The sequence below is a fragment of the Bombyx mandarina genome, chromosome 24, assembly GCF_030267445.1.
Source record: "Bombyx mandarina strain Sakado chromosome 24, ASM3026744v2".
Lineage (NCBI taxonomy): Eukaryota > Metazoa > Arthropoda > Insecta > Lepidoptera > Bombycidae > Bombyx > Bombyx mandarina.
The window spans coordinates 10,520,197-10,541,468 of NC_143230.1; the positions used below are offsets into that span (position 1 = coordinate 10,520,197).

The 21,272-nt window shown below is 37.0% G+C and overlaps 2 protein-coding genes and 1 long non-coding RNA gene across 9 annotated transcripts in view; 1 reads left to right on the forward strand and 2 right to left on the reverse strand.

The window, feature by feature from the left end:
* LOC149500065 (uncharacterized) overlaps positions 1-1,417 on the forward strand; it is a 159,098-nt gene extending 157,681 nt beyond the window's left edge. The window contains exon 2 of the long non-coding RNA XR_016325297.1: positions 727-1,417. This is a non-coding gene — a long non-coding RNA (uncharacterized LOC149500065). The remainder of the gene's footprint in view (positions 1-726) is intronic.
* Positions 1,418-2,119: 702 nt separating this feature from the next.
* mRpL43 (mitochondrial ribosomal protein L43) lies at positions 2,120-5,168 on the reverse strand. Its single transcript, XM_028174978.2, has 3 exons — positions 4,927-5,168; positions 4,036-4,142; positions 2,120-2,500 (listed from the first exon to the last, which is right to left on the reverse strand). The coding sequence occupies exons 1-3, from the start codon at positions 5,061-5,063 to the stop codon at positions 2,193-2,195; spliced, it is 552 nt and encodes a 183-aa protein (XP_028030779.2). The 5' UTR covers positions 5,064-5,168; the 3' UTR covers positions 2,120-2,192.
* Positions 5,169-7,267: 2,099 nt separating this feature from the next.
* Positions 7,268-21,272, reverse strand: part of LOC114243508 (uncharacterized) — a 31,300-nt gene continuing 17,295 nt past the window's right edge. Inside the window, exons 8-15 of one of the 7 annotated variants that reach the window (XM_028175020.2) lie at positions 20,800-20,977; positions 19,527-19,691; positions 18,658-18,783; positions 18,050-18,152; positions 13,927-14,058; positions 12,544-12,675; positions 11,374-11,471; positions 7,268-8,978 (exon numbers count right to left, since the gene is read on the reverse strand). In XM_028175020.2, the coding sequence (XP_028030821.2) occupies positions 8,788-8,978; positions 11,374-11,471; positions 12,544-12,675; positions 13,927-14,058; positions 18,050-18,152; positions 18,658-18,783; positions 19,527-19,691; positions 20,800-20,977 (1,125 nt within the window). In that variant the 3' untranslated portion in view covers positions 7,268-8,787. Of the gene's footprint in view, positions 8,979-11,162; positions 11,290-11,344; positions 11,472-12,543; positions 12,676-13,926; positions 14,059-14,280; positions 15,165-18,049; positions 18,153-18,657; positions 18,784-19,526; positions 19,692-20,799; positions 20,978-21,272 lie in introns of those variants that run through there. The other 6 variants (XR_003624697.2, XR_003624696.2, XM_028175022.2 and 3 more) reach the window with 6 other exon arrangements.

Genomic DNA, 21,272 nt, shown 5'->3' on the forward strand with positions numbered 1-21,272 from the left:
CAAAAATAAATAATAGTTTAAAAAAACCTAACAAAATACGCTAAAAATAAAAATTAATTAAAAATAGTGTAAGAAAAAATGATTTTATTGTAAAAAAAAAAGCGTAGGAAGCTTTTCAGGATTTTTTAATATTGAAATGTCATCGGTCCTTAATAAGTATACCAAATTTCGAGTTAATCCGACGTTTTGAAGGGAGTCAAAATCGTGTTCAAAGATTCAGTTACAAACATACATACGTCTGAAGCTAATAAAAGCGTATTAAAAATATATTGCATATTTGAGGCCGTCAGCGCAAAAGTGGCCTAACCCACAATTTTTCATAATAATGCTTTTAATTATGTATATTGCAATTGATTTAAAAATAAAAATAAAATGATGCAAAACCGACCTATCCATAGTTTCACCCATAGATAACAGATAGCTTTGTAAACATTATATTTGCGCGTATTGTCTTTTTGTCTACTCAAATTCAAATTCATGAAAGCTTAAACCTCATTGCTCCATAATTACTATGGTAAACTTAGGCCATTTTTGCGCTGACGGCCTCATTAATTACGCCGACTTCTGTTACTTACCTCTCAGTCGCGATTCCGATCCGGTGGTAGATTCTCCGAAGCACTGCTTTTGTTAGGGCCAGTGTTAGCAACACTTCGGTTTGAGACCCGAGAGCTCACCTACACGCTAGAGTAACACTGATATAGCCTCTCAAGGCTATCAACATCATAGGTAGGAAAAAATAAAAATGAAACCTATCAAGCAGTAAGTGATACCCTATAACTCTCGAGACGTTGTAAGCAATAGCAGAGTCCAAACGTGGCTCTTGAATGGTTGGAGATTTTAATTGAAAAGTCCATAATGTCCATAAAAATTGCCCAAAATGTAAATACATGTTCATATTTTATTTATTGCTTAGATTTTTTTATCTATTGCTTAGATGGGTGGATGAGCTCACAGCCCACCTGGTGTTAAGTGGTTACTGGAGCCCATAGACATCTACAACGTAAATGCGTCACCCACCTTGAGATATAAGTTTTAAGATCTCAGTATAGTTACAACGGCTGCCCCACCCTGCAATCCGAAACGCGTTACTGCTTCACGGCAGAAATAGGCAGGGTGATATTTATGGTGACGCTGGTTTGAATTAATGGTTAAATTACTGTTTTGTCGGTCATTTGGCATTTATGTCGCCAAGCAGTAGTATGTTTCCGGTGGCGGGGGACAGTTACGCTGTAAAAGTGAGAGTGCGACCTCAAGCCTCAAAAGGAAACTGTGGAATTAAACAAGCGTCTATTTAAACTTAGTAAGATTAGTAAATTATAATATTTAATGTATTGGTTCATTCTTGTTGAACGTCTTTTAATTTATTGTCTTGATAAAGTTTTAGTAAATATTGTTGATTAAAATTTATTGAAAATTTTACATTGTTTTTTATTAATATTCGATGTGAATATTTCTAACACGAACTAATGCAATATAAATTAGTGGGGAATACAAGTGAAATGTTATCAGTATTGTAAGAAAAACTAAAAAGAAATTCCTAATTTTCATTTTTAAATCTGAAGTTGACACTTATTTTTACATGACAAATTTGATTTTTGTAATTGCAACCCGATATTGATATGTGTTCTGCGGACTGTGGAAAATATGGGCGGGAAATGTTTTTTACTGTCCTTGTAGGCAGACGAGCACACGGCCCACCTGATGGTGAGTGGTTACCGTCGCCCATGGACTTCAGCAATGCCAGGGGTAGAGCCAAGCCTCGTCTCGACGAGGACGGTGACCGGTCTTAAGACACACTACACTACACTAAACTTTGCTCATGCAACTTTACTTAACTTTTTACTGGTGGTAGGACCTCTTGTACGTCAGCACGGGTAGGTACCATCGCCCTGCCTATTTCTGCCGTGAAGCAGTAATGCGTTTCGGTTTGAAGGGTGGGATAGCCGTTGTAACTATACTGAGATCTTAGAACTTATATCTCAAGGTGAGTGGCGGCATTTACGTTGTAGATGTCTATGAGCTCTAGTAACCACTTAACACCAGGTAGGCTGTGAGCTCGTCCACACATCTAAGCAATAAAAAAACTTAAGTCGAAAATAATAAAAAAAAAACTCCCATATAAAACAAAACATTATTTAATATTAATCTAATTAACACACATAACCTATAACTACATAGCACTAATCTATGATTCACTCCGCCGTTTTTAATTCATCCAACTTTTGTTTCTCGAACATCAGTCTCAACTGTTCAGTTGCCGTTGCGGGTAGTCGATTGTTACTACCGAATCTCACGTCGGGTAGTTCGGCCGTGTTCAATTCTGGATCCTTGAACGCGAACGGAGTCCAGGGTCCCTGGACCGAGGGGTGGTTGGTGTACTGGTACTTGCGGAGTCTCGAGTTCCAGTTGTTGCCTTGTTGAGTTCGGAACAATTCGACCCATTTTACGATCTCCTCGTGGGTTTTGTTGTGGACGCTCATCCACAATCTGTCCCCGTTCACTGAAAGAGGAGCTTTCATGAGCGACATAAGCTTACTGTACCTCTGTAGTGTATTAGTGAGGGTACATGTTCTCTTTTTGAAGTGAAACTTCTAATGCGACTTCCAAGAAGGTTGCGTTAAATATTTAACGCTACCATGGAATAGAAAGAGGCAGAGCGAGAGTGAATGCGTGGTACTCGAACGCACGCGCGTAGTATACCTGTTATAGGCCAGCTAGAGCGTTAGCAACGAGTAGCGTCCAATATTTTAATGAAGTATTTAAAAAAATAATTATATATTTATTTTTCTACCTATAATTTAAAATATATATAATTAAAATGTTGAAAATGTCGCATCTTTTATACACAGCATGCCCTATTACAAAAGCAATCTGATTTAAGGATGAAAAATGATGAAAACCACAATACCACGCACCGAAAAAGAAGTTTTGCTTCATTCACGTGCACCACTTTTTTTATAAAAGGATTGCTAAGTGCGGTTTGTATAAAGACAGAGACATAGTGAACTTATTTATTATCCAACACATGTGCTTAAGTTCATAATAAAATATAATAATTTCCAATGTGTATACTGCCATAGACACATTTAAATCTAGGGAACAGTGGCCCTGCCTATTGTCGAAATACGTTACTTAAGCCATGTTTAAAGGAAAAATGTGACAGCACTGGAAAACCATAGGGAGAAGTTCGATATAAAGTTTCAAGGGACATGGAAGAGGAAGTTAATGAAATGTAGGAGGAATACTTATAGATCTAAAATCTCTCTGCCAACCCAATATGTTAAACTTAGTTGATATTTGATAGTAGGCAGATGCTGGGCTGTGCCTTTGTGCAGTGGTAACGTCCATAAGCAACGGTGATTACTTACCATCATATGGACTGTATTCCTGCCCAAAAAGTAATAACAAGAATTGAATCATCATTATTTAAGAATACACGGGAATGTTGCCAACGACTACCATTCAAATGGAGCCCCTCAAAGGAGGTGTGCAGAATCTTTAATTGGAATTGAAGTCTGACTTGTTGGTGCAATAATTAGTTATCCTATCTGCTGAACCGAGGACCATCTGTGTCTCATTCTTCCTGTAAGGATCTCATGTATAAAAATACAGAAACATCACTGGGCTAATATGTTACTCAATGTCTGTGCTTAAGCTTCTAATTTATTTAATTAAACAATGAAATATAATATTATTATTGTTATTATTATTATTTATAAAGAAATTCGGCTCCAACGCCTTTGGTATTTATTGATTTTGCCAATAACACAGTATGCACACAAATGACAGGTGCATAGAGAGAAAAAAAACTAAATAAAAATAAATTTGATCAGTTAATAATCAGTTAATAAGCCCATCTGTGATTTTAAGAACAGCACTAACAAATATGTTAAGATTAACTACTTTAAAGATAAATATTATTAGCCGATAAAAATTTACATAGAATATTCCCATGTTTATAGAATATACTAAAGTTAATACAGAGAACATAATATTAAACAAATTGGAATAAGGTGAATTAATGAAAATACATACAATATTCTCCAACGATGACTGGCCCACGATGTCTACGTGGCTTTAAATATACTACCACTCCAGGGTTTTCTTTTGAGAAATCAACCAAATCTTGCTCTATGAAGTCTCTGAAAGATAAGTGTTAATAATAAGAACAGTTTCGAACAATATCCTTGTTGGTGTGGTGTGTGGCGCATTTACGTTGTAGATGTCTATGGGCTCCAGTAACCACTTAACACCAGGTGGGCTGTGAGCTCGTCCACACATCTAAGCAATAAAAAAAAAAAAAAAAAAATGGTAGCTTACCACTATAAGTTTTGTTTTCTTTTTCCCACCTATTCTAGTAACCTTGAGGAGCTACCACCGGATCGGAAATGAAACCCACTGAGAAAAGCTAGCGAGAAACTCAATGGGCCGTGTCTGTGGATTAATTTACTCGCCAAGCCCTTCGCAAGTGACAGGTTCGACGACAACAATGATCAGTGTTTGACACTATAAGTATTATTAAGCTAGGTAGACACACTATAGGTCTTAACCCATAGAGTTAGGACAGTTTAGTATCAATATTTCGATTATGTAAAAGTTTTTTGTGAGACAGATACAAGAATGAAGAGAATCTATGAAATAAAGTAATTTTAGTTTATGTCTATCAAATTTATGTATTTGGTCGTGACTAAGCTGGAATGTTACAAGGTTTTATGGTTTTAATTAGTAATTGAGGTCTTTAAATAACAAGTATGTCGTGCTACAACTGTTTCCATTACACAGGACTATGAAATTATTCCCGAATGAAAATTTCTGTAAAAGCCAAGAAAGTTTAACTAGTTATTAGTTAATTATGTTCATAGTTGGCAATAGTCTCTTTTTATTTCAAGTACTCGACTGTTATTTAATATACAATGTTTTTCTAACCTCATACCACGGCTGGCTCCGTTGGATTTGCAAAACTTGAAGACTATTCTCTGCAATTGACACACGTATCGTCCTACGCCATTTTTCAAGGGCGCACGGACGAACGCCGATTTTAAAAATAGGTTGTTAGCCGACATTTATTTTGTATTTCAACCCTTGCATTTAAATTCTTGACGATTTATGGGTTATGTTATGCCCTTTTTTTTTTTTTTTTTATAGAGTACGCTTTGTTATTTGGAAATGACATTTTTGACAGCTTGCGTTTGGTTTTTCTGATAGATAGTGGAAATTTCGGTTTATTCAGATTTCCATATTATTGATAATTTCCAGATAAATGCTAATTTATATTACGAATATTATGATATAACATTATAAAATGGAAGACATATTCGTAGAAATATTGATGTTTGTAAGGTTGCGGAGAACAACGAGTTAGAAATTTCTAATAGAGTTCCCGTCAAAGATAAATTTCTTCAATGTTCAGAATGTTGTGGCTATTACCACATTTTTATAAAAACACTTCAACCTAGAACAAGAAAAAGTCAAAAACAAGGATGAAGAAAATTTACATACTTTGGCATTAGCTTTTATAAAAACTGGTTGAGACTTTAATATTCACCCTGCCTATTTCTGCCGTGAAGCAGTAATGCGTTTCGGTTTGAAGGGTGGGGCAGCCGTCGTTACTATACTTGAGACCTTAGAACTTGTATCTCAAGGTGGGTGGCGCATTTACGTTGTGGATGTCTATTGTCTATGGGCTCCAGTAACCACTTAACATCAGGTGGGCTGTGAGCTCGTCCACCCAACTAAGCAATAAAAAAAATAAAAAACTTTAATATAAACACAAATAGAAAAGCATGTTTCATTAAAGGAACCTTATATGGAAGGTCTCTAATGGAATTTGAAGAATTCTTGTCAAAGAGTAATTTTATGCTACAAGTTCTTGCGATACAACGAATTAATGGTATTTTGGTATTTTGCATCAATAATATGATTTAAATTTATTTTAATCTTGATAAAATTTTAATTAAATTGAGTTAGTGAAAAGTTCTCATTTAAACTTGTGCACAAAGCCTGTCATTGCTAAATATTATGGTATTACTGACACCAACAGCTAGTTTACCTGCAGCTATCTTTTATTATTCACTAGCGACCCGCCCTCGCTTCGCTTCGGATACATTAAAACACACATGAAACCAAAAAAAAAAAAAAAAAAAAAGTAGCCTATGTTCATCAGGGACAATGTCGGCTTCTAATGGAAAAAGAATTTTTCAAATCGGTCCAGTAGTTTCGGAGCCTATTCGAAACAAACAAACAAACAAATCTTTCCTCTTTATAATATTAAGTATAGATAGCGATTGTACGAGATTAATGATTGACTTAACTTTTACAAGAGAATGCTGTGTGGAATAGTCGTTATTTTAGTAAAATCGTGACTTTGATCTAATTAATGACCCATGTATCCAACTAGTATTTTTTTCCCTACCTAATCATTGGTAGCCTGATTACTTACGGCCGGTAGGTTAGCGCACGGGTTAAACTTGAAAGAATTTGCTAATAATGGCCCTAGCAAGAGCAGTGCTTCGCTGAATCTAACAACATAATCATAATCAACAAGTAAAATCTCCAAACATACCCCTTTTCATGCCCATGACTGAGGATTTGAAATAAAAATTTGGCTGAATTTTGTGCTTAGTTGAAGTGAGAGTTTTTTAATTTTTTTTTAAACTGGGGAATGGAGTTGGACACCTTTCTTACGTTTCCCGCTAGGGGCGCTGTTCTAACTCCATACAAATTTGAGTTAACGTTTACGCTATCGAGAACGTTAAAAAACTCTCACCAAGCACACTGTTCCGAGTTACAAGAAGTTGGTAGGTAGGTATTTACTTTTCAAGCTTCTTCTTCAAGTTTTTCTTACTTTTCAAGAGTACCTTGCATTGTTCAATGCCCCAATTTGTGGCATTCATTCGAGACATAAAATGCGGACAATGCACATTCATACTGGTGGTAGGACCTCTTGTGAGCCGCGCGGGTAGGTACCACACCATCCTCCTGTCTATTTCTGCCGTGAAACAGTAATGCGTTTCGGTTTGAAGGGTGGGGCAGCCGTTGTAACAATACTGGAACCTTAGAACTCATATCTCAAGGTGGGTGGCGGCATTTACGTTTTAGAAGTCTATGGGCTCCAGTAACCCCTCAACACCAGGTGGGCTGTGAGCTCATCAACGCATCTAGGCAATAAAATAAAATAAGAAAAACGATCAAGAAAAACTGATTAAAACGTTTATTGTCGGAAAAGAACGGACCCAGGAATGAAAATTGAAATGAAACAAACAGCAGATAATATTATTTCTCGATTTTTATTAAAAAATATTTATACACTAAGAAAGAGTAAATACATCGTATCGCACTAAATAAAAAAACGGATGCTTCACAAAACAAATTTCTCTGAACGCTCACGTACTCTGCAGACTTTCACCGTTAAATATGATTCTTAGGCTTTTAGATAAATAATTAAACCGACTTCAACAAAACAAAATGAGAATATCGTCAACGCAGCCGAGGTCAATTGAATACGCATTAATATGGATAATTAAAAAACAACTGGTCGGCTCTTGATACTTGAATTAAATGGGTGACTTTCACAAATAAAAAATCACAAAAATCGGTTCATCTATAATAGAAACAAGCTCTGAGGTACGTACACGTAAAATATACAGTCGAGTTGAGAGCGTCCTCCATTTTATTATAGAGCTTACAATCTGTTGGAAAGTTTCTGATTGTTTAATAAAATATGCGTGTTATAGACAAATAGAGCTTTTTTTTTGTTTTAGTAGGTAGATAACGTGAATCTTTATTGATGTTTGACAATTGACATAGTAACAATTTTGACATTGACAGATTCGATTTCATTTTTGAACGTCAGACGTCTGAGGGCACCTTAGTGAGGAGAATATGTCTTAAAAATCGACATTCCCTCATTGGTTGTTCTTCATCAATTCTGTTTGTTAATTATGGGTATTTGTTTGTTTTTTTTAAATTTATAATACTTATTTTGTGATCAAGTCGCTTAAAAAGCGTAATACGTGCTGTTAATTTTGAATTGTTTTTCACATCTCTATTCTCGTTTTTCATTCGTTCCATAACTAGTAGTTTATAGCCTAAGGTACTGTTCTAAATACGCGCATACTCATAGATTATACACTTAATATATTTGAGACGCATACTATTAGGTGAGCTCACGGGCTCAACTTAAGAACTTGCTGACACTAGTCTTAGCAAGAGCAGTGCTTCGCTGAATCTACCAGCGGATCGGAATCTTGACCCGCTGAGCGGATCCGGCGAGAAACTTAATTGTATAAATGTGTAGTATCGAGTTAATTATAAGAATTATTTGGTAGAAAAGTTTATGTTTATGAAGGATTCTTTAAAAATATACTCTTTAAAAAATTATACACAAAAAGACGTTTTGGAGAAGTCATTTTCGATTTATTATTTCTATATTTTGTATTGTACAAACATTTTAAATAATACTTTAAATACTCTTTAACTTATAAATTAGCTTTAACGAAAGAGTACAAAGCCATATTGTTTTATAACAAAAAAAATATAAATATAGGGCAATATCTTGCATAAAACATTCACTATTGAGAAATACGTAAAGTGGTTTTAATTCAGTATCACCGCCGGCTTGAGGCTTGAGGTTCAGCCTCAAGAGTCTGGAGTGATAACTGGTCGATTGTGGTGGAAACTTGTCGGTAGAAGGTATTTTAAGGTTCCGCTATAGCAATGCTAGTACCAGGCTATCAGAGCTCAGAGGTAGTAGTATAATTTAGAAAAGGTTCGAAAATTTTGAATTATTTATTCTTTAGTTCTCTCCTCTAGTTGTTTTATCCTGACCGGAACTTGTACTGCCGGTAGATCGACGCTCTTCGCTCGTCTGCGTCCGCTTCCGTAATCGTACAGCGTGCGACGCGCTTCCGGCGGCAGCGGCGTCAGTTCCGGCAATGTCGGGCGTTTCCTTATTGGTTCGGGCGTCCTGAGTGATCCACCTTTAAAATCAAGCTTAATGTATCGTCGACTGCTAAATTCGCTAATTCTCGTCGACAACAAAATTAAAATTATAAATCATCCTTCATTACAGCATTGTGAAGGGAGATTTTGTTATAAAAGAAAATAAGTAAGTTACATCCACATAGCGAAGTATTTTAAAGCAAAATTTTCGGTCTACAAAACTGGAAAAGTATTTTAGTAGAAGTCATGTGACCTTAGTAAGTGTATTACTTCGTATTATAAACTTAATAATGCTTAAGTTTATTCCACCAAATTAATTTGTTAAACATGTTAATATTATTTACAAATGTATATTTACATTAACACAAACCGCTACAGTGTAAGCACCCGTAAACTTTTGCTTTTTGATGTGAAACATCTATAGCCGCACGTAAAACCTACTTCTGACGTGGGGACGCATGCCGTGGCGACGCGTCGCCACTCTATATGATGGTATATATATACAGTCTATATGCAGTAGTGTGTACAGTGTGGCGACACGTCGCCATGCGCAATCGACTGTGCGATTCTCTCCCACTCGATCCGGCGTTAAGCCATCTCTCTCGCTACACTGAGCTCGGATACCTATAGTGTATACTCCGTAGTGTATACAGTGTTGTTTTAACTACAGTACACATAACCTGTGTTTTACTTGAAAACAAATTATTTTTTCGTAATATTTTATTTTATCATTATGACATATTTAGTTCCTATCACAATCTGTGCTTTTCTGCATATTACTTTTACAAAATAATGTTGATTTTTCACATCTGCCAGGCGTCCCGTGACGGCTCACATTTTTTTAAATTATATTCTAACCTCGAAATCTGTAGTTTCAATACATGAATTTCACGATATCATTTTTATTAAAACATTTAAAATTATGCATTGAACGCTACGGGACAGACTTAAAAGTCGAGTGAACTCAACATTGCCCAGTGGGTTCGCGTTTTATTTACACTGTGGGTGAAGAATTATCTCACGGCAAGCGACCGACCGTGAGATAACGACGCCTCGTTAGCAAGTGGTGTAATATCAAAGATGGCGCCACTTTTTTTTGCATATATGGACGAGCTCACAGTCCGCCTGGTGTTAAGTGGTTACAGGAATTCTACAATGTAAATACCACCACTCACCCTGAGATATGAGTTCTAAGGTCTCAGTGGGTATAGTTAAAGCGGCTGCCCCACCCTTCAAACCGAAACGTATTACTGCTTCACGCTTGAAATAGGCAGGGTAGTGGTACTAACCCGTGCGGAGTCACAAGAGGTCGTACCACCAGTAATTACGCAAGTCATAATTTTGCGGGTTTGATTTTTATTACACGATGTTATTCCTTCATCGTGGAAGTCAATCGTGAACATTTGTTAAGTACGTATTTTATTAGAAAAATTGGTACCCGCCTGCGGGATTCGAACACCGGTGCTTCGCTACATACGAATGCACCGGACGTCTTATCCTTCAAGCCACGACGACGATAAATTGTTCGAATGTCACATCTTAACTCCATTCACAAGTAGCGCAATCATGTCACGTTCATAGCGACGCTGCGCTGTTTTGGTGACTTTTGGAGTTGCTAACTCTGTCATTGCCGGTCCTAAGCCCGGATGAGAAAAGAGGAGGGTTGGCGTCGGTATTCCACCTACCCGGCCGTAAAAATATAGCGCCGAGCAACGGGCGGCAGTCAACTAACCCGAACTAGGGCTTCAGTGGCCCAGAGGAAGTAAATCGCCTCTGAAATTCTGCTGTGGAAGGACGCCGGAATCCACCACTAGCAATTTTCCCAAGATAACCTTTACGTATATATTCCATAAAGGTCACGATCCTCAGCACTGAGGAACACGACGCACGGAGGGAGTTGCTAATGTAATTTCTTTTTTTTGAGCAACGGGCCGAACCTCATGCATGAGGTTTCCGCGCCTAGGAGGCGCATGGGTATTTGGTTGTGGACAGGTTTAAAAAAAGTACTAGGAGAATATACATTCAAAGAGTTCACACGCAAAAATTTACCTGATTGATTTTATATTCATTGCACGAAAAAAATACCAGGAGAATATATATAGAAGAGATTCATCAATCATCATACGCTAAATTTTACCAATTTTTTCTTCATTGAACGAACAACGTACCAGGAGGATATAAATTACAAAGAGGTTTTATATATAGATCCAAAAAAAAGTTACCTAAAGAATTTTATACGTTTAATAAAAACAAGTACCACCAGTCCCAGGAGAATATAAATACAAAGAGGTTCACATTAAAAATTAGAATCTAACAGATTATCCTAAGACGTTCTAGTGATTTGAGCACCTGTAAAAATTATTGACATGTTAATAAAAGCTGGCCAGTTAATATAGAGTCTTACCTATTATGTACACGGTCACAGTGACATACCCTTCTTGCGTTGGATGCCCTCGGTCTTGGCTAGCTCCTCGGCCTTCAGGATCGTCTCGCAGCCGTCAGCTCTGGTCCTCGTGCCTAGTGTGGGAGCACTGGAATTTTAGAAAGTCGGAACTGGCGGTAAATATCAGAGGAAGTGTGAAAGTGGCCCCGGTAATTAACAAACTAAAGAGCGGACGGTTAGCGTGGTATGGACATGTGATGCGTAGAGAGGAGATCCATGTGACTAGGAAATGTATGGAAATGGTAGTGCAAGGTAGAGGGGGAAGAGGTCGACCGAAGAAGACATGGATGGAGTGTGTGAATGACGATATGAGTGAGAGAGCGGAGTGAGTGTTGAGATGACGGCTGATAGAGGAGATTGGAATAGAAAAAATCGCTGTACCGACCCCACTGGGATAAGGTGGAGACAAAACATCAGTTGGAGACGGTTATTTTTGGCGGGACGTGGGGCAAGAAGTTGTGTGAATTGTTTAATTTTATTAATTTAGTGGTAATAATGGTGATTGACTTATTAACCGTTTAGCGTCTATGAATGTGCATTGCATTTTGAAGGGTGGGGCAGCCGTTGTAGCTATACTTCAGACCTTAGAACTTATATCTCAGGGTGGGTGGCGCAGTTACGCTATAGATGTCTATGGGCTCTAGTAACCGCTTAACACCAGGTGGGCTGTAAGCTCGTCCACCCATCTAAGCAATAAAAAAAAGCATTACCTATTCGCTGGTAGCCTAAGAGGCTATTCCAGCTATGCCGGGACGCGTAAGTGAGCTCACGGACTCAACCTGAGGGAATTTGCTAACACTGGCCCTAGCAAGAGCAGTGCAGAATCTACCACCGGATCGGAAACGCGATCCACTGAGAAGATCTGGCGAGAAACTCAGCGGGCTGTTTTTTATTTATTTTTTATTGCTTAGATGGGTGGACGAGCTCACAGCCCACCTGGTAACACCAGTGGTTACTGGAGCCCATAGACGTCTACAATGCAAATGCGCCTCCCACCTTGAGATATAAGTTCTAAGGTCGCAAGTATAGTTACAACGGCTGCCTCACCCTTTAAACGCATTACTGCTTCACGGCAGAAATAGGCAGGGCGGTGGTACCTACCCGTGCGGACTCACAAGAGGTCCTACCACCAGTAATAAGTGTGTCATTATTATTATTACCTTTGTTCAACGAGTATTTTAGTGAGTCTAGCAACTTCGGCGCGTAAATGATTTAGTTCTTTATCTTTGGCGCGTGCTTCTTGTTCGGCTGTGCGCTCGCGAGCCGTCAGCCGGGAGCGCATGTCGTCGAAACTGTAAATGATATATAAATAAATAACTGGGAACAAATCAAGCCCGATCCGGTCCCAAATTATGATTCTCTGTGTTGTGGATACCAGAGACTGACCAATATTCGTTTAAATCAGCCTTTCCCAATGTGGGCGATAACGCCCCCTCATGGGCGTTGGTGGCCTCAAAGGGGGGCGGTAAGAGACCCAAAAAAAAAAAGGGGGCGTTCTGTAGATGCTTGGGAGGCGATTTGTAATTTCATTTAGGAGGACTCTTAGACACCGACTGAGCTCCCGTTATAGTGGTTTATAAGTAGGTGAAAAAATGGGGGCGCTAAAATATAACTTATTCTCAAAGTGGTTAATAGACCCCCTGGTTTGAATAAATACATATTAAATAGGCCGCGCCAATAAAGAAACGAATCTAAAATGGCGGCGGCGATCATGCGCTCTCACTCAAAGCTATTGCTGTCTATAGTCGCACACGGCGCGTACTGAATGCAAAAAAAATATCAGTGCTGACTTTGTTCTCACATTGTCTCGACGCGCTCTGTTTTCTCTCAAATTCTGTTGTTATTTGTTGCATTTGTTCGTTGTTATTTTGTTGTTTTTTCCCTCTGCCAGGGCACCAAAGTAAAGTAAAGTACGTTCTCATTTGTTTTTCTTAATATTTTTTAACAATAAACAACTTTTTCTTACTATATTTCTTTTTATCTGTTGACCCTACCATCTGTCAGTGCAGGTACATAGACGTCATTTTCGATTCGTTTTTTTATTGGCGCTGCTTATGCTAGCAGACGCGGCCACACGTTGCTGTGGCTGTTTTTTGTTTCTAAATAACACGTGGCCGACTATGCTAATATCAAAAATTAACAAAGTAAGAACAATTAGATTTCACTGTATTGCGTTTACTACGAAATAAAATTACAATATTCATTATAAGAATATGTCATTTTGTCATTTCATTTCATTATCATTGTCATTCACCGTAAAATTAAATATATAAATAATTAAAAAAAAAAATACGTGCCAACGTTCTTGGTCTAATAAAGTTAAAGAAAACAAAACGAACTAATTTTATATTTATTTGTATTGAATGTTCATATTTAATTTTGTATGTTTTTAGATTAATAAATAAAAATATAATTTAATTAATTATTGATAAATTAATTAATAATTATTATAAACTAAACACAAAAATCAATAAAAAAAATGTAATAAAAAAATATATGTACTAGGACATCATAAAGTTAGGGAAGTATATATCTCTACTTACAGCTTTCTCAGGCAAGCGCATTTCCTTGTCAAATGCTCGATTTGTTCCTTAGACGATTTTTCGATTTGTTTCACTTTAGACGAATCCTCTGATCTCTTCTCTCTCAATTCTCTTTCTCTCGCCAACGCCTCTCTGTTCAGTTAGTTACGAATTTGGAGGGATTAAAAAAAAATAAGGGATAAAAACTGTTTTGTGTTGTTTGCATTGTATCGTGACCTTAAGTAATTCTGTCAAAATTTTTTGTTAATATCTCAACATAGATTCTATAACTTTTTATTTTATTTTAGTATCAGTATTTTTTTATACGGTAAAATAAAAGAATTTCTAGTATTTATTAATGTGTTTATATTTAGAGTACATACACCAAATTAATTCTCGTTATTTCTTAATATAAAAATAAAGCTATTAACCAACACACAGTTATGAAGTAAAAAAATCACCTATGATGTATTAATTCACATGATAAAAATGACTAGAGAATTGATAAACGTTTTTTTTTTAAATTACATGTCCAATGAAAAATCGATGAACAAATTTGACAAAATAAAATGCTTCGTGAAAATCAGTCCAATTTTGGCAGTATTTTAATATTCACAATCCAACTTACAACTAAAATCGGACGTGTAATGCCCATTTTCTCTGTTATACTAAAAATCCATTATTATACTAAAAAATTACAACAGCACAGATTACTTAATAGATTTGTTAATAAAAATAGCAGTTATTTTTAAAGAGTAATTAATGAATGTGCGTATCTTTGTGCATTTTTTTTCAATATTTGACCGCGTTTTATCATTTATCCAGTGATTGTGAGACTAATAATTAAGGTTAAAATAAGAATAAGAAATAATAATACAAATAACAAGAGATAGGAGTACACAAACCTTGAGTTACTGTAATGTAACGGTCATAAAAAACTAAGGTGACCAACTATTTTTTGTTCAAAAAGAGTACACTTTGCAAGTATTTAAATTTGACTGTTAAGACGGCAAATTATGTTTTATAAATTTTTTAGGTCTTGTCAAGCGAGTTTAAGCCGTAAAATTAGTTGCAATTATGTCTAAAGTCAAAGAAATCTCTTCGCACAAATCTATTTTCTCTTTCCTTCATTGTTATTGACGTATCGTGCGTAACACAAGATCGCTAGCGAGACGAGCAGGGCCGCCATTGCTAGCCGTAGACAGCCACAGACGACGCACGCTCCGACGACCGTCAGGACGGCGCCCATGTTGCCGCAGCTGTCAAATTCACGACAAGATGGCGACGTGACAATTCGAACGAATAGCATCGTGCAATAAAAATCATACCCGCAAAATTATAATTTGCATTATTATTTGGTTGGTAGGACGTGTTTTGAGTCCGCACGGGTCCACCATGTCTGTTTCTGCCGTGAAGCAGTAATGAGTTTCGGTTTGAAGGGTGGGGGGGGGGGAACTCATGTCTCAATGTAGGTGGTGTCTTTTACTTTGTAGATGTCTATGGGCTCGCCCATCCACCTAAGCAATAAAAAAAGAAAAAAAACAATTGAGAATAGCTGTATTTGAACGAATTTTTTTCTGTCCATCCTATCTAATATTTTGTTTGTTTTTATGGCCGTTGTAGGTAGAGCATACGGCCCACCTGATGATTAGTTATTATTGTCGCCCATAGACATCAGCAACGTTAGGGACACAGTCAAGTCGCTGCCTACGGCCTACTTCGACTTAAAATAAGAATACTTCAGAACTTTTTTTCTAAGTGAATCGATTCTGATGATTTTTATTTGAAACCTGATGTTTGTCACGTGAGCTCATTTAAGTTCTATCAAGATCCAATGACTAGTCTTTGAGCTATCCATAAATGCACATTCAATTGGTTTTGTGTACATTGACAAAGTTCTCATCTTATTGCGTCGCATTTATTTTCTATTTTGGTGCAATTATGTATTGTGATTGATGCAGGGGCAAAGATGACTACTAATATTAGTACTAAGGAAATGTCTCGTGCAAAGATAGGCACATGTGTATGTGAACCAGACGTTTGAAGACTTTTTTTATTTGCTTAGATGGGTGGACAAGCTCACAGCCCACCTGGTGTTAAGTGGTTACTAGAGCCCATAGACATCTACAATGTAAATGCGCCACCCACCTTGAGATATAAGTCCTCAGGTCTCAGTATAGTTACAACGGCTGCCCCGCCCTTCAAACCGAAACACATTACTGCTTCAAGGCAGAAATAGGCGGGGTGGTGGTACCTACCCGTGCGGACTCACAAGACTCACCACCATCAGTAAATATTGCATTGATAAATTGATATTGATACATTGTGTACTTAGTACTGTAAATGTGTTATAACATATCAATCTGTATTTTAATATTGTCATCTCTGGTATCACTAGGTATTCTACCGTGTGCCATGTTTTATGGAAATAGTTAATTGATACTCAAATTAAATGACGCCTTCAGCTCTAATACTAGGAGCAGGCTTAGGGACCCTGGTAACCGTACTCGTCGAACTCGACAAAGAGGTCGACGTGCAACCTAACCCATGCATCAGCCCGCTGAGTTTCTCGCCGGGTCTTCTCAGCGGGTCGCGATTTCGATCCGGTAGTAGATTAGTAGTAGCTTAAGTAGAGTAGCGTAAAGGTACCGGTAAACCACTTAAAGCCAGGTGGGCCGTGGGCTCGTCCAATGTAAGTTAATTTTTTTTTGGGTATGGGTTGGGTATAATGTAACAAAATAAAATTAGTCAAAGATCCTAAATAGATAGCAGGTTCTAAGTAGATTAGATCGTATACAGTAAATAAAGATGTATTCAAAATATTTTTTGTTTCAAAAATCCTGTAAAAGTTTCATGGTGCAACGCGTGCCACAAAACTAAATATAAATAAGCATTTTCGAAAAATATACTACCCACCTTCGGGTGAATAATATTAAAATCAACATTTCACTTACAGAATAAGAAACATAATAAAATACTGCCTTTTGGACCGTTACGATAATGTATGAATATTATGTACAATGTATAGATGAAAGTTAATATTTCTTTTGACAATTTATGATCTATATAGATTCAGTTCAAACATTGCTATGTTCTGTCTCGATAATGTCTATTGTATCGTGCATATTTGGCCCCCAGGTTCAGGAGGAATTCACAAACCAATTTTAGGGTAGTTTAAGAAAAATATACAATCAATATGCTCGAGACGAATGTATTTATTAAAGATGTTTCGTTCTAAGTCGAATTACGTGGCTCTAGATTTTAAACTTAATGTTTGCGAGTATGATGTGATGTGTTAGAAAAGGGTTTCCAGATTATTCTCGAAATATATTCCTTATACGATACAAGATGAGCTCAGATTAATGAAATTAACCAAAGTCTTGTTAGGATGAGCGATAGTTCGCTTATTCACAATCACTAGTAAAGAAAATGACGATTTTTTTGCGTTCGCAATCAAGAGAATAATATGAAAATCCCATTTTGCGATGTTAGCATCGTTGCGAAACGTAAAATTAGGAATGTGGTACAAAAATTTTGACATGCATTCCGGTAGTCGAATTCATTCCAAAAGACAATATTTTAAATCTCATTATCTAGGATTAGTTTCAAAATCAAATCCAGTTCAAAATATAAGAAGTCGTTTTGGTATAAATTGCGCTACCAACTTATAGGATAATGTTAATGAAAGAAAATAGTGTCTATTTGAAAGGCCATTCTTTGTTTAGGCGAGTAGACAGGCTGAATCTATTCCGATTTCAAATGGTAACTGATATGAATGCTATAGACACATAGACATGAAGTATGTATATTGTTAAATATACTAGCTCTAGTCTATGGTTTAAAATTACAGTCTATTATAATTTACTCAAACGCTTGTCCAGTTTTCAATATACGTATGATTATTCGCCACCAAGGCTCAGAATTGCAACGTATACTAAATTTTAGATCCTTTTAATTTTATTTATGCTTAATTTCAATTAGACACTAATAGGCAATAGTGAAATACAGAGCTAATTCGGCGGATAATAGGAAACATTCAATTAGGAGACAACGTAAGTGAGGTGCAGTTTATAGTCACATGCATAAATGAGAAGGTCATCGGTGTAAACCGTTCCTGAAAGTAAATTCTGCAAGCGATACTGACCTTAGTTCCTGCTCGGTAACTGCTAAAGTCCTACCGCAGGCGGCAGCTTTGACGGCCAAGTTGTCGAAATCGACTGATTTTGATTGGATTTGAGATTTTAATTCTGAAAATTGTAGCTGATAGTAAGCTTTGTTTGTGTCAATCAGTACAAAATTAATAAACGGTATGATATATGATTGATTCAGTGCCTGATTTGCTGTAGTTGGGTAGAAAGCTTTAACTTCACCTACTCAAAGCCCATCTAGCTTTAAGTAGTTACCTTTTTTTTTTTTTTTTTCCGGGCCGGGGGTTTAAGTAAGTTAAAGTAGTTACCTACGTAAAGCTGGATGGGTTTTAAGTAGTTACCGGAGCCAAATACAGCATTTACAGCATTACACGAATTTTTAAACTCGTGGCTTAAAGTTTTTAAGTGCAGATAGATGTCAAGATGATATAATATATAATTTTGATTTTTCTTAATAATTATTATTTGCTTTATTAAGATCTCATTGGAACAAGGGAAACGTTTTTCAGTGCTAGGTATTTTAAGGTGATAGAAACAAAATGTGAGTATTGGGGATTTTTACTAGCAAGCTGTTCAGATTCAGATTCGCGTAGTCGATACAAACCAGCAATTTCTTCTAACAGTTCTTTCTCTCTTTTAACTCTTTCTTCTTCTCCCTCCTGTCTACATTCCATCTTCATTCGCGCTAAGCAATTCTCTTTGTCGATCATAAACTGTTCCCATTGTTCGTCTGTAAATTCAAATTTTGAAGAGCTATTTTTTTAGATGAATTTGGGGTAGATATTTTTAGAAAATATAAGTTAAAAAAATGAGATCTATGTTTTAAGCTTTAGAATTTGCGTTTATAATATCAGCCTGGCTGTTGACCACAATTTAATATTTATTTACCAAATGAACCTATCCATTGGGTCCCTCTTTTGGAGTCTATAGACAGATTAATGTGACTGCTGCTACTTTCGTTTTTTTCCCTACCTATTCCCTGATAGCCTAAGAGGCTATTCCAGCTGCGTCCGAACGGGTAGGTGAGCTCACGGACTCAATCTGAGAAAATTTCCTAACAATAGTCTTAGCAAGAGCAGTGCTTCGTAGAATCTACCACAGGATCGGAATCGCGACTCACTGAGAAGATCCAGCTAGAAACTCAGTGGGCTGTGTCTATAGGTTAGTTCGCTCGTCAAGCTTTTTGTCGCAGTTGACAAGTCGCGGTCAGATAAGTAATTAGCGACGGCCACGATAAGAGGGTTTTCGTGTCGCGCTGCTTTGTCGAAGTAGTGTTCTGACGCTTCCTTAAGATACTTATAATAATAATATATTGGTACTAAATTTAGGTCGTCGTGAAGATCTACATTTCTCACATACCACGGTGGCTGCTACTTAGATTGGTAGATAGGACCGATGTCGCAATTGTGTAATGATTATCCTAAGTGGTGTTCAAACTAGAAAAATGGCATAGAATAATATTAATAAACGCACTCATCTCATCACGATGATTTTCTTTTAGTTTATTGATTTGCTCGATTCTCTCTGCAACGAGTTTGGCTCTCGTCGTTTCTAGAAGCTTCTTAGCTTCGCTCGCTGCGGTGGAAGCTTGCTCTTCGATTTCCCGAAGTTTCGCTTCCCATTCTTCTGTTAAGCGTTCTGGAAATAAATTTGTCTTTAGTTTTATTGGTTCAAAAGAATCCATAGATTTTAAGAGATTTTCTTATAATTTTCGTGGCTGCTTTATTAAGGCGGGAACGAATGTGTCCTGGTAGTAACTAATTACGCAAATATTTGGGTTTAAATTTATAAATAAGCTTAGAACTCATGGCGGAGTTGACTTAGGACTACAACGCAAAATAAAAGGAATAAATAATAGTTTAAAAAAACAAAAAAAATACGCTTTTACAGAAAATCCAACTAAAAAATAGAAAATAAATTTTAGTAAATTTGAATTAAAAATAGTGTAAGAAAAAATGATTTTATTGTATAAAAAGCGTGGGGTGCATGGTATCAGTAGTTTTAAATATTTTATGAACAGATATGAGTAGAAGGGTTATTTTGATAATATCTTAAAAAGCACGAAGTCGTCGTGGCCTAAGGGATAAGACGTCCGGTGCATTCGTGTTGAGCGATGCACCGGTGTTCGAATCCCGGGCGGGTACCAATTTTTCTAATGAATTACGTACTCAACAAATGTCTTCACTTCAAATGGATTGACTTCCACGGTGAAGGAATAACATCGTGTAATAAAAGTGAAACCCGCAAAATTATAATTTGCGTAATTACTGGCGGTAGGACCTCTTGTGAGTCCGCGCGGGTAGGTACCACCGCCCTGCCTATTTCTGCCGTGAAGCAGTAATGCGTTTCGGTTTGAAGGGTGTGGCAGCCGTTGTAACTATACTGAGATCTTAAAACTTATATCTCAAGGTGGGTGGCGCATTTACGTTGTAGATGTCCATGGGCTCCAGTAACCACTTAACACCAGGTGGGCTGTGAGCTCGTCCACCCATCTAAGAAATAAATAAAAAAAAAACCCACGCTTTATTACAATAAAATCATTTTTTCTTTTTCACTATTAACTTACACTTACACTTACTTTACACTATTCACACTTATTTTTAATTTTTTAGTTGAATTTCAATTTTGTCAAAATCATGTTCAAAGATTCCGTTACATACTAACATACATACGTCTGAAGCTAAATAAAAAGCGTATTAAAAATCAAAGTGCCCATCCCTTTCCTGAACGACCAAACCAGCATCACCTTTCTCTTTCTCGTGCCTCTCCGTCATTAGCTCAATGTTGTTTGCGTAGTTAATGTCGGCCTTGTCCAGCAGATGGCGCAGCTGTAGCACGTCCCAGTCCGCCTTGCTGTGCGCCTCCGAGATAGCGTGCTCGAACTGGGCCTCCTTGCTTGCCAGTACTTCTTTGAGGTTTTCAAACTGGAATAACAATTCTTTGCCTTTATGTCAGCCTGGTACTTCGACTGTAAAACTTAGCATATAACTTTTTTATTTTTTTATTGCTTAGATGGGTGGACGAGCTCACAGCCCACCTGGTGTTAAGTGGTTATTGGAGCCCACAGACATTTACAACAATGCGCCACCCACCTTGACTTTTATCTTTTATCTTTGTAATTAAAGCTGTGTTTTATTTGGTATTCGCATCAACAGTTCCATGGTTTTAATTGGACTTCAATTAAGCTTACTCCATTCAAATAGTTGACGAAGTTTTATT